This window comes from Pleurodeles waltl, chromosome 10, assembly GCF_031143425.1.
Source record: "Pleurodeles waltl isolate 20211129_DDA chromosome 10, aPleWal1.hap1.20221129, whole genome shotgun sequence".
Classification (NCBI taxonomy): domain Eukaryota; kingdom Metazoa; phylum Chordata; class Amphibia; order Caudata; family Salamandridae; genus Pleurodeles; species Pleurodeles waltl.
In genome coordinates, this window is record NC_090449.1 from 917,593,383 (window position 1) to 917,607,283 (window position 13,901).

Below are 13,901 nucleotides of genomic sequence, written 5' to 3' on the forward strand. Positions count from 1 at the left end.
TTTACCGGGATAACAGGAGTTAGCTTAGCCATAGGCTTGTAAGCTCATGCCCCCGTCACCCAGTGACTTTTAGCCTACTTAGCTTGCTCTGTCTTAGTCCATTTAATTATTTATTTTCGTTAAGATGGCGGCCTTGTTTATAGTTAGGCCACTTGTTATGGGTTCTATTATCAGTGTCACTGCGCCAAGGCGTCAAGATCAAGCACGAAAGACAAACATACAGTAGGCATTCACACTTAGGGATTTTCCCTCTCTATACTTTCGAGGGATTGTTGATATTAATTGCCGTCCCAAGCATGCCTGTTATCTATTGTTATGAATAACACTTATGTCAAAGGACCTTGTAGATCTGTATAAATACAACACACTTTTAGACAGATAATCAGAGGGATTCCGACCAGAGGGCATCGCCACCATCACTGATACTGATGCTGCAGTCATCTTGACGCTGACCCAGTCTTCGTGTCCCTGCGGAGTCTGAGATAGAGACCTCATTCCAAGGTAACGAGGGTTGGGGGCTCCTCTCACGGACACAGCTTTGGCAGATTAGGTTTAACGAACCCAGCTCTCCTTTTTTAGGTATGAGGTTAGACTTACTCTATTCAGGGTATTAGGGCTTATTCCATTTTCTCTCTATATATATATATTCCTATCATATATTGCATAATGGTGGGGGTCTTTATAACTATGACTCTCCTCTTCACAATACTGTTGCTTGGTATATTCATTATCCTAATCATTGCAGTTCATGCAACTTATCGCAAATTGCAGTTATGTTGAATAAAAACTATTTGAACTTCACTGCATCTCTGTTTTTGCCTTTGTTTGTATGAGACATAATAAATCTGTGAGAAAAGGGTAATTTCTGTTTAACCATGACAACCATGAGAGATCTTACTTTGAGTCCATGCGTAAGCGACTGCTACAAATCACCTTTTACTATTATGTTTCTGGTGAGGTACTGCTAGTAAGCCGGTAAGGTTTGGACAACAGTTACAACTAGTTGTAGGAAGAGACTTAGGGGGTTATTCCAACTTTGGAGGAGGTGTTAATCCGTCCCAAAAGTGACGGTAAAGTGACGGATATACCACCAGCCGTATTACGAGTTCCATAGGATATAATGGACTCGTAATACGGCTGGTGGTAAATCCGTCACTTTTCCGTCACTTTTGGGACGGATTAACACCTCCTCCAAAGTTGGAATAACCCCCTTAGTCACCTACATACGAAAGTACTGTCATCCTGAGACCAGCAGTCTTGCTCAGAGCAAGAGTCCAAACTACGACAGTGTCACAATGGACACAGAAAAGCTGTTTTTTCCAGAGGAGGTTTTACCTGGAGTCCTCCACCAAGTAACATATGCAGATAGCAGAACCAAACTCCATTCTGTAGCTATGGTGAGCTTGGAATAGGGAGGTGTGACTGGCTCTAAAAAGGTAGCAGTAGCTCCTGTTCTCCCAGTAGAATGTCTGCTGGGAAATGATCTGGAAGCATCTGAATGGTCAGAGGTGGAAAGAAGGGTCCATGCACAGATACTGGACCTCCCTGAATGGGTGTGTGCTGTGACCAGGTCACAGGCAGCACAACAGTGAAGTGCTGGACACTTGGACTCTGGAACATTGGGGTAAGCCTCCAAGAAAAAGAGAAAGGGCACTGTGTTCTGGCTTGCCAGCCCAACCAAGTACAGAGAGTCAGGAGGAATCCAAACCTGAGGGGGTGGATCTGACCTCTGATGCAGGGCCCCTTCCCCTGCAAGCTCTGCCTGACTAGGCAGAACTGCAAGGGGCAGGTGGGCCCACCAGAGAGGAATTGTGCCAGGGACAAAGAGAGCATCCCACTCTTGAGGGCCTGAGGCAGACTGCTGCCAGACAAGAACAAGGGGATACTAGTGGTACCCAAAAAGTTTATCAGGAGGATGAAGTTCTCTGCAGGTAGGCAAGGGACCCCAAACCAGGGGCAACCAGGAGAGTGGTGGTCCCCCAGAGTATAGAGAATTCCTCATTCCTCTTAACACAGCCATGAAATTCCCTTAGCTGGACATTTGGGACAGACCATGACCTTGAACTGGCTGGTCAAACATTTCTATTGGCCCCACAAGTTAGAGAAAGTCAAGGTATATTTTGTAGCCCCTGTGTCACCTGCCAGGCCAGAAACGAGGCAGGGAGCAAGCCAAAGGCTCCCTTGACACCACTGCCAGTGGTTGGGACTCCTTTTGGAGGGTGGGTATTGACATTGTTGGTCCCCTAGATCCACCAACTGCATCAGGCAACAGGTACATTTTGGTGGTTGAGGACCATGCCACCAGGTACCCTGGGGCAATACCCCTCAGAACAGTCACTCCTCCAACAGTGGCTAGGGCACTACTTGGTGAGTTCACCAGAGTGGGATTCCCAAATGAGGTGGTCTCAGATAGGGGTACACATTTTATGTCAGCCTATCTGAAAGCAATGTGGGATGAGTGTGGTGTTACATATAAGTTTACCACCCCCTATCATCCCCAGACCAATGGTCTGGTGGAAAGATTTTACAAGACCCTGAAGGGCATGATCATGGGTTTGTCTGACAAACTCAGGAGGAGGTAGAATGTTCTCCTCCCTTGCCTGCTGTTTGCATACAGGGAGGTGCCACAAAAAGGGGTTGGATTCAGCCCCTTTGAGTTACTGTTTGGGCACCCTGTAAGAGGCCCATTGTGCTTGGTGAGAGTCTTGGGAGAAACCTCTCATAGAATCCAATGAGAATGTGCTAGATTATGTGCTGGGCCTGGGGTCACGCATTGCTGAGTTCATGAAGAAGGCAAGCAGCAACCTGACATCCAGCCAAAAGCTTATGAAGCTCTGGCGTGACTAGAAGGCTACCATACCTGAGTATCACCCAGGTCAGCTGGTGTGGGTTTTGGAGCCTTTGGCTCCTACGACACTTCTAGCCAAATGGACTGGGCCCTATCCAATTTTGGAGAAGAAGGGTGAGGTCACCTACCTGGTAGACCTTGGCACCCCAGGAATTCTCATATTATCCTGCATGGCAACATACTGAAACCTCACCAGTACAGGGCAGACATGACTATGCTTATGGTCACTGATGAAGGGAAGGAGGAGGAGAGTGATCCTCTGCCAGACCTCCTTTCGACAAATGCACAAAATTGGCCAGTGGAGGAGGTGGTACTCTCTCCCAAATTGACAGCCCAGCAGCAAAGTACTGCAGGCAAGTTTTGGAGCAGTTTGCTGGTCTGTTTTCTTTCACCCCTGAACTCACCAATTGGTGTGTCCATGATATTGAGACTGGTGACAGCTTACCTGTCAAGAGCAAGCTGTACAGGATGTCTGACCAGGTCAAGGCCAAAAACAAAGCTGAGGTGGCTAAGATGGTGGATCACAAGGTAATTGAACCCTCTGATAGTCCTTGGGCCAGTGCAGTGATACTGGTACCCAGCCCCAATCCCCAAGGTTGGAAAAAGGAATTAAGATTCTGTGTAGACTACAGAGGTCTAAATGCAGTCACCAAGACTGATTCTCATCCCATAGCTAGAGCTGTTGAGCTCATTGATAGGTTGGGGGCTGCCAAATTCCTGAATACATTTGACCTGACCTCAGGATACTGGCAGATTCCCTTAAGTCCAGGAGCTAAGGAGAGGTCAGCATTTTCCACCCCAGAGGGCCACTTCCAGATCAAAGTGATGCCTTTTGCTTGAAAAATACTCCAGCCACCTTCCAACGGTTGGTGAACAGAGTCCTGTCTGGTTTGGAATCTTTCAGTTCAGCTTATCTGGATGCTATAGCTGCATTCCGTTCCACCTGGAAGGACCACTTGGTCCACCTGGAGGAAGTGCTTTAGGACCTGCTTCAAGCAGGCCTGACTATCAAGGCAAGTAAGTGCCAGATAGGGCAGAGTACATTGGTTTACCTGGGCCACCTCATTGGTGGAGGCCATGTACAGTCTCTCCAGCCCCCCAAGATCCAGACTATCCTGGACTGGGAGGCTCCTAAAACCCAGACTAAAGTCAGGGCCTTTCTTGGCCTGACTGGGTACTATAGGAGGTTTGTTCAAATTTATGGAACCACCATGGCCCCTCTGACAGAACTCATCTAAAAAAAACAGACCAAGAAAGTTATTTGGACCCCGGAGTGTCAGAAAGCCTTTGACACTCTGAAACAGGCTATGTGTTCAGTACCCTGTGTTACTGGCCCCTGACTATAGCAAAGAGTTTATAGTGCGATACAGATGCTTCAGAAGAAGGGATTGGGGCAGTGTTAGTGCAAGTTAATGAAGAGGGCCAGGTTCAGCCAGTTGCCTTTATCAGCAGGCGACTACTCCCCAGAGGGAACAGATGGAGTGCCATTGAGAGGGTGGCCTTTGCTGTGGTCTGGTGTCTGAGGAAGTTGAGGCCATACCTGTTTAGTACTCACTTCCGTGTTCAAATTAACCAAAGACGTCTCAGATGGTAGATGCAAATAAGGGGGGAGAACGCAAAACTGTTAAGGTTTTCTATTTCTCTACAGGGGATGGACTCCATAGCGTAACATAGACCTGGTAGTGCCCTGCCAACGCAAATGGCCTTTTCCACTTAGCTGATGAGGACTACAAGGGTGTAGGTTAGTACCCATCACCTTTTATCTGGGGGTGCAGTTTAGGAAAGTCCTCCTTTTTGCCTGGTCACCCCCAAACGTTTTGGACAGATACTGGTGGTTACTGACTCTTGGCTGTGCCCTGGGTACTGCTTATCAGTCCGAGAGCCAGTGCTCTGTGTAAAGTGGATATGCAAATTAGGCTAATTATAATCAGCAGTATCAACCTACCTATAAGTCCCTAGCATATGGTAGGGCATGTAGGTTTAGGGACCACAGCATAGGTAGTGCACTCATAGTTGCGCTGCTGAGGTACCCAGTGTCATTTTAAAGGCAGGCCTTCCTTGCTGGATGCTTATAAACTAAAGTTACATGCAAATTTGACTTTGGAATGAAAAGTTCTTCCAAAGTCTTAAACTACCTTATTTTTACATATAGGGCACCTCTAAGGTGTGCTGTACGTGCCCCTAGGGTTGTGTGTAATGTAACTATGAGCTGGGACCTTATAAAAATTGTTTTATAAGCCCTGGTGGGGAAAAATAGCCACATTTTGTTTTCCCTCCCTGTAGTAAATGGCCACCATAACCTAAAACTGGGAGACTTTCTTTTAATTAATAAAGTCTCCTTAAGTGTCAGATACCTTGAGTTTGATATCAAATTCATTGTTAGAATACATCCCACAACTTACAGCTATTGAATTTAATATAACTAGTTCAAGTAAAGAGTTTTAAAACTCTACCTACATGTTGCCAACTGCAGCTTTGTAGTGCCCTTCTCTGATAGGCCAGCCTCTGGCAGCCTGGCCAGGCTGATTGATGAGGTGTGAAGTGGCCTAGGCTGAACACAAAGGATGTGCCTGGGGGAGGAGATCTGCCTCAGCAGATGGGTAAGCAGGAAGGGAGGAGGGCTGCCAAACTGGTCTTCAAAGGCAGGGAAGGACATTTGGAGCAACTCAGCACCTCCCTCTCATCCTGCAACCCCAGACAATTAGGTGCCCTCTTGATTAGATTAGGAGAGGGGTATGTTTAGGATTGTTAGCCACACCAGTGGGTGGGCTCAGCCAGATCTAACCTCCAAAATCACTTTCAGCCATGTTGGATTTTTGAGAAATGTTACTCCCTGGGACTGATTTTTTGCCACACTTACAAGTAAATGGTCATCAAAGGGAGAAGAAGCCTGCCCCTATTTGTAAATCCAGGACTCCCCTGTTTTTCACCCAGGAGCAAGGATAAATATGGCAGAGCTGCACCCACACCTAAGATCCATACAAGGAAGAACATCAGAAGACAAAGGACTGCCCTTCTGGAACCCTGACCTGCACCTGGACACTGCACGCAAAAGGACTGCACCAGCTGCACACTTGCGCTTCACCACAAGAATGACTTTGCCTGGCTTCAACTGGTTCAAGAAGGGACTCCCTGTTTGCTACAGGTGAAAAACAGCTAACCAGAGTCACCTGCATCAGATCCTGAAGAAACTGACCCAGCTGACCACTGTCCATTTTGGAGTTTGAGCCAGGTGCATTCTCGGAGTTGGAGTCTGCACCCTCAAGGAGCAACTCAGTGCTTCTGGAACCTTGGCATGAGCTGTGGACTCCTATATGACCTTAAAAGACCATCTGGAAGACGATCCAGAAGTTTTGAGAAGATTGGTGAACTTTTTGGAAAAAGCTTCACAGAGGGACTGACCCGCCACAGTGAGTCTAGCTGGCTTGCCTCAACCGCGACTTGCCCCGACTTGCAGGTTCATCCCGCTGAAGAAAATCTCAGAAAAAGTGACCAAGTCCAAACATAGAAAGTTGACTGGGACGTCCTGAGCAGTGTATCCAAAGGGGGCTCCAGGGATGTTGGATCAAGATTCAGGTTCAGCCCGGTCGAAGGATTTTCATCTCGAAAAGTCATCTAAGTCTGAACATAGAAATCTTGAAGGCTATCAGAGGAAGGGCTCCAGGGCAGTCGGATCTGACTGGAGACTTCGTCCCACTGAAGAAAAACTTCAAGAAAACGACTAAGTCCGAAGGTAAACTTTTGACCAAGGCTTCCCACTTGTTGTAGCCGAGCAGGGCTCCGTCAAGGTCGACCTTAAACTTTGACTTTGCCCTGGTCGAGGTGCGACCACATGACCAGATTGGTGCTATTTGTTTCTAAAAAAAATCATATCTTCGGGTCCCCTTATCTGATTTTATTCGTTTTGGTGTCAAATTAAAGATAAAAATATGATGTGATACTTGAATGCTTTACACACTTTGGCCCTTATTATGTACATAGCGGTTCAGACTACCATGCCTGCGATGGTGGAAAAGACCACCACCCGCATGGCGGTCTGAACCGCCATATAAACAACGCAGGGAGGGCCGCCTGTGGTGGCCCTCCGCCACTGCCAGGCTGCCGCCGACAGGCAGCCTGACGATGGCAGATAACATAATCCGACAGGGCACGCTGCAAGCAGTGCTGCCCTCCGGATCATGTACCCTGATTCCTCCAGCCTTTTCCTGACGGGTTACCCGCCAAGGAAATGCTGGCGGAAGGGGTGCCCGGGCCCCCCTCGGGGCCCCGTCACGCAGGTCACTGCCTGATTTACGGGTAGTGATCTGAGCGATGGGTGCTACTGCACCCATGGCACATCGGCATTGATGGCGGCTCCATGAGGAGCTGCCAGCAATGTCCCGGCCATGCATTCTGCTGGGCCACAGGGAGGAAACAATGTTTTATAATGTAGTGTAGTGAATTCAGGTTTAGGATGTTAAGTTCATGGTTACATGCAGACAAATAAGGACGTGTACTACACAGCTCGATGTGTGGTGTTGTTATTGGCGGGTACCCCTAACTGGGGAGGACGCAAGAACTGGTGACTAGATATGGGATAAGTAACCCAAAGATTGACAGTGCTCTCTCAGAGAGTTTGCCGTGGTCCAAGCAGACTGGTTGTGTGTGCCACGTGTGCCTCTGTCGAAGTGCAGAGTTGACATTTGCTGTATGTTGAGTCAAAGTTCAGCTCTAGCCAATGTGAAACAGTTGAAGATAAAGAAAGCTTCACTGAGAAGTTTACTGTTCGGTGGCCAAAAACCTACTAGCAAGGCCATAAAGAGAGGCATTTTAGACTGTGCAATGTAAAGCTATATGTCATAGAGTGATAACTTTAAAGGTTGATACAGCCGCATTTTGAAAGTACAGCAAATAGTGACAGCAAATTGCAAGATAACGGTGCGATATATTTAGATACAAGAAAAGGTCACCTGCTTACCAAACCCAATTAACAAGAGTCATCATACCATAGCACTAGTGGGTGCCCCAGGGAGAAGTGCCCAGGGTTGCACTTATGGAGCCTTCCATACCTGAAGAGATGACTGGAAGAGTCAAAGACTGTTCTTGTAAAGGAGACTAAGAAAGAAGCCACGTTTCCCGCAGTTGTCAAAGATGACTCAGAGGCCAGCACATCACAGGGCCTTAGAGATGATTGTACGGATGCACTGGATTCTAGTGGACAATGGATAGTTGACAGTATTGGAGAGAACTCCATTTTCAGCGTTAGACAATCCCATAAACAGTTATAATGCTGTTGCCTTCCTAAGATACCACTTTCATTTAATACTGCCAAAAACCAAAATATTGGCAATAGATGGACTACTTGAATAGAGACATTTGATGATTTCATTAATGCACTATAAGAAACAGATAACAGGAAGATGATCAAATACTTCAAGAATCTTGCTGGTGAAGGTGTAAAAGAAGTGATGAAGTAAATGCTGCAAAGTGATAAAGTTGCATGCTGTCAAATTAAAGAAGCCTTGAAACACAAGTTCAATCTAATACTGAATGTAGATTATGAATGGAACATTTTCAGTGAAGGATGACAAAGAGTTGGTGAAATCATAGACAAATCTGTTGAGAGACTAGATATGCTCATCAAGCACTGTAGGTTTAATGTATTTAATGATGAGGATGCAAGACATCTTTGAGTTACTGATGGATAGCTGTCAGATTCATTCAAATGACGAATGCTGAGCGAAAATCCTTGCGACATTAGTTAAGACAAATCAACACCAAAGTCAATTCTCATCTAAATCATCGTCAAAAGGTTCCTGTCTATCAATATCAAGTGAAAGTGAAGAAGATGATTGTACAATGTTGATGTTTATCTCAGAAAAGTGTGCCCATGTGGGACTGGCTGTGTGTGAAGAGAATTATCAGTCAAAGAAAAGTTGATATGAAAAAGCACCGAAGTCATTCAAACATTGTCCAAAAAGTGCACCTAATTTAAATGGATGTTCATTACCTTTCATTATTGACAGTAGTGTGTTGCGAAGAGAAATATAATGAACTATCTCCATTACCACAACTGATGCAGTCGAAAACTAAAGTATACACATAATCTGTGTCAACACCATTGAAAAATCAAGGTTCATTCATAGCAACAATGAAACACAAGATGACAAAAGTGCAAGCGCCCATTCATGTGCTTCAATGTACGGTGTGAATTGCCTGTTTACTCAGTTTTAACATAGCTGCTGATATAGGACTGATCTGGATGAACTCCAACATGAATGGTCATCACAAAATAGTAAGTCAGTTCTCATCTCTGTTTCATGGGTTAGGAAACCCTAAGACTATTAAAGTACAATAGCATATTAATGAGGATGTATGTCCTGTTGCACAGAGACACAGACGTATTGCATTTCATTTATAAGAGGCTGCTGTAAAGCAACTCAAATCATTACTTTAACATGATATCATTCAGCATTGTACTGGCCCAATACCATGGGTTTCTCCCATAGTAGTATTTCCCAAAAAGGCCAGTGAAGGAGCTGTACAAATCTGTGTGGATATGCGTCAAGTGAATAAGGCAATTGAAAGAGAATGACACCCAGGTCCACACATTGCTGATGTGATAACTCAATTGAATGGTGGCAGAGTCTTCTCTCACCTCAATTTAAATAAAGGGTATCATCAGTTAGAACTCAAGGAGAATTGTTGGTACATTACAACCTTTTCTACATGCATTTGTCTATTTCAATATAAAAGACTAAGGGCCTGATTTAGATTTTGGCGGATGGGTTACTCCATCAAATGGGTAACAGATAGCTCGTCTGATGAAATATACATCCCATTATAGCCTATGGAATTTATATTTCGGCGGATGGGCTACCCATCATCATTGTGACGGAGTAACCCCTCTGCCAAAATGTGATTTAGGCCCAAAGTTTTTAGGTGTCATCAGCTGCAGAGGTTTTTCAAGATGTCATAAGATGTATCATGCAGCCTGTCATGAATGCTTTCAACTATAGTGATGACATACTGGTTTTCGGAGCTACACAGAAGAAGCAGAATAAAGCTCTCAAGCAGGTGTGGTGTTTACTGGATGATGCCAGTTTAACTTTGAATGCTGAGAAAATTGAGTTCAGTAGGACAAAGCTAAAGTTCTTTGGCAATATCTTTTTTAATGGGGGCATGACACTTGATCCTACTAAAGTGCAAATGTTGTGAACCCCACAAGAGGTTTCCATGTTAAGTTCATTCTGGCTAGTTACTGTTCCAGAAAGAAACAAGACTTTACCACTGTGTGTGCTCATTTCATTGGCTACATGAGCAAGGCTTTAAAATAATTAAACAAGCTATTGAGAAGGCTACTGAAGTGGAATATTTTGATTCAAAACTCCATTCTGAAGTTGTTGCTGACACTTTCAGGTTAGGCGCAATCCTTTCACAGCACAGTGGACAACCAAATGCTCAAAGACGTATTATGGTAAATGCAAGGAAATGTTTGTCCCAAACTGAACGTGCTTATTTACAACCTCAAAAAGCAATTCTAACAGTGGTGTGGGTTTTTTAATATTACATGTGTTCTTGTACGGAATGCCTTTCATGCTTATGACAGATAATCAAGCATTGTTTACCATATTTGGCAATCAAAAAGCCATGTTGCCTACTCTCATTGAACACTGGGCTCTACAATTACAAGAGTACAAAATTACAATTGTGCATTGTCCAGGGAAGGATTAAAACCCTGGTGGCGGTTTTCCAAAGTGCCTATGTACTGTCATGGTACCCCTTCAAGACAACTGAAGACTACATAAACTTAATTGTGAAATTAAACATTGGGGAAAATCATCACTGCCATCAATCAAGATAGTGACATGTTAAAACTGAAAGACTTTATCACAAATCAGTCTTGAATATCAGAAGTTCAAGAATGTCAAAAATGACCCATCAGTGATTCAAGAAGGCATTATCCTGGAAGGTTTAAATACTATTATTCCAGAGAGGCTGCAACAACAGATAACTCAAGTGGCCATGAAGGACATTGTTACTACAAAACGAGCTCTCCATGACCGAGTTTGGTTTCCTCATCTCAACAAAACAGAGTTGAAGGTCTTTCACCTATGTACTGCCTGTCATTGCAAACCACTCAACACCCCTTAAGCATGTCAGAGCTGCCAAAGCATGCATGGAAATATTGCTGGTGACTTCTTCAGTGCTCTTGACAATAAACATCACCTGATGGTGATTGCTGATGAATACTCCCATTTTCCATTGGTAGAAGATCTCCCATCTATCACTCAAGAGAGAGATTAGATGGTATCCTTGCAACATGGGTATTCCTGCCATCTTAAAATCTGTCAATAGCCCACCTTTCAACAGTCGAGAAGTCAGAGATTTTCTCAGTCATAATAATATGAAGCATCAGAAGATCACACCTCTTTGGCTCTAGGCTAATGGCTTTGTCAAACGTTTCATGAGTACATTATAAAAAGCTGTTCAGCATGCCATATTGGAAAAGCTCAATCTAAAACCTGAATGCTAACCCTACAAGCTTACTGCTCAACTCCTCACTCAAACACAGGTGAAAGCCCTGCAACTTTGATGGTTGGTAGAGCAATGATGACCAAGTTACCTCAATGGACCAACACAAGATCAGGTGCTGAGGAATGAAACCTGTACTAAAGACTATAATCGTAAAAAAGTATGACGGCCTATGGAGACAAGTGACAACATGCCAAAGACATTGTTTTCATAAGAGGAGATCGAGTTTTTGTCCATCAGACAAGAAAAAATTGAGACTGGGCCATTCCATGTTGTAACCAGCAAAGGACACAGGGTGACTGCCCAATGTCCTGGAAAATCCATGAAGCAAAATTTCTCGCATTTCTTGCAATATGTGGCTTACCATTCTTCATTGTAAAGATTGGTTCAGAAATGAAAATTGACAAACTCCAGACTGCCATTGCTTCTGCATCACCAACGCAGATCCTGGACACTTCTATTGCTGTTTCCCATTTTCCAAAGACACGATCGGATCAAGTAATTAGAACACCATGAAGGCTCATTGAAAACCTATGGTTGTGTATAGTTTGTCAAAAATATATATTTTTTTTATTTAACAGAGGGGGTGATGTTGTGTCGTGTGAGTTATGAATGACGTAACCCTTTTGGCTTCTGAAAGACTCAGAAGAACTGTGACGAAAGTGTGAGAACGTAGTGAAGTGATTGCAGGTTTAAAATGTTGAGTTTGCAGTTACATGCAGACATACAAAGACATGTAATACACAGCTCTGTGTGTGGCATAGTTATTGCCAGGTACCCCTGGCTGGGGAAGACGTTACACCACTGATGAGGGCTTGAGATGCAAAGTCCAATGTTGAGGCTGCGTCACACAGTTGAGGCGATGCTTCACTTACAAGGAGCTGTGAGGCTGCGGTGCGGAGTCTGATGTCTTCATCAAGGCTGCCGTTGACATAGGATACAAGGGACTGTGCAGAGGATGCCTTCTACAGCAGCGGTTCTGACGTGGTTGCAGGCTGTGGTGGTGATGCAGGTCTTTGTGACGGGTCCAATCCAAGCAGCAGTTGCAATGCATTGATTTTGCTTGAGGTTGTGCTGCTCAGCAGAGGAGATGTTTCAGTTCCGCTGGATACAAAGAGGCTGGAAAAGCACCCTGGGCCCAATTCCAAGAGTCTAGGACTGGGGTAGCACCACTTGGCAGGGTAAACTCACAGATTGCAGTGCCAAGGTGCAAGGTTGTTGGACGCCTGTGGCATCCCTGAGGCTTCAGATCAGAATGACAGTCAACTAGCCCCTGAAATCACTCTGGGGTTCTGGGTTTAAGTGATGCAGGCCCAATCCTTACCAGGTCCAGACAAGAGAGCAGCAGGGCAGCAGAGCAGGGCAGCAGTCAGGCAGAGTGGCAGTTCTTTCAGCAGCACAGCAGTCCTTCTTAGCAGAGTATTCACAGGTCCAGAAGTGTACTGAAGAGTTGGTGTCTAAGACCCCCTTTTTAAACCTTGGTGCCCACCTTCTGGAAGGTTGGAGAAGATTCTAGACATTGTCTTTGAAGTGCATGGAATTTCCTGATCCCCCCCACGCTGGTTGCAGCGACAATGTGGAGCTGATAGATCCTTTCTCTGAGGGCAGTTCATGAATCAAGAATGCCAAGCCCCTCAAAGAAAGCCTGGAGTTCACTTCTGTTTTTTAATAGCTGTGTTTGAAAGAAATGAAGACATGGGTATTGCACATAGAATTATTCACCTACTTGTACACCCCAGGTGGCCATTTGCCCAGGCACCATAAAAGAATCTACATGGACTTAATACATCATTCAATTCCAAAGAATAGACTTCACCAAATTAATCACAACATATCCAAACGGTTCTTTTTGTCTTCTCTACTGCACTATTGGTAAGACATATAATAACACAAGTATTCCTAATAGCATTTATTTCCACAGATTTAGCTGCAGTACTTATGCTATTTTTTGGGATGGAGATTAGATCTATGTTTTTATAGGTAACAGGTTTAAAAAAAAAACAGGCAAAGTTTTCTCTTAAAATTGTTCTTCATTTACTTACTTTTGACCACACAGCTGCTGATGCAGCAAGTAATGGACAGACTGATAAAATCACTAGTGTTAATTTCCAGCCGTATACAAATCCAATGACCATCCCTGCCACAAATGTAGAAAGATACTGTGCAAACATTGAAAATTTGTCACCAAGGCCATCACGAATGGTGTTGATGTCACTGTATGAAAAGAGATGAAGGTTAAGGAGGTGAGGACAAGAGAAATAGAGAGAGACAAACATGATGACACAGTCAAATTAATATGTGTTTCCTACATACAAAGCACAGTGATATAAATAAAACTCCAAATGTTGATGGGCTATATTTAAATGATCACTTTGGCAATCAATAATCAGTTAAATATTAGTGGGTAACATAATGACCCACATCTGGGTGAAGAAAATATGTATATAAAGAGTATATGCATATGGTAAGGGACTATTTGGATAATATCGATCATTTATGACTAGCTGGTAGATCAGTAGTACTGTTAGCATAACAATAT

The 13,901-nt window shown here is 44.3% G+C and overlaps 1 protein-coding gene across 1 annotated transcript in view; it reads right to left on the reverse strand.

Moving 5' to 3' along the window:
• The window catches only part of LOC138262462 (ATP-dependent translocase ABCB1-like), a 571,226-nt gene that overhangs the window by 484,867 nt on the left and 72,458 nt on the right, over positions 1–13,901 (reverse strand). The window contains exon 4 of the mRNA XM_069212358.1: positions 13,405–13,576. Within this exon, the coding sequence (XP_069068459.1) occupies positions 13,405–13,576 (172 nt within the window). The remainder of the gene's footprint in view (positions 1–13,404; positions 13,577–13,901) is intronic.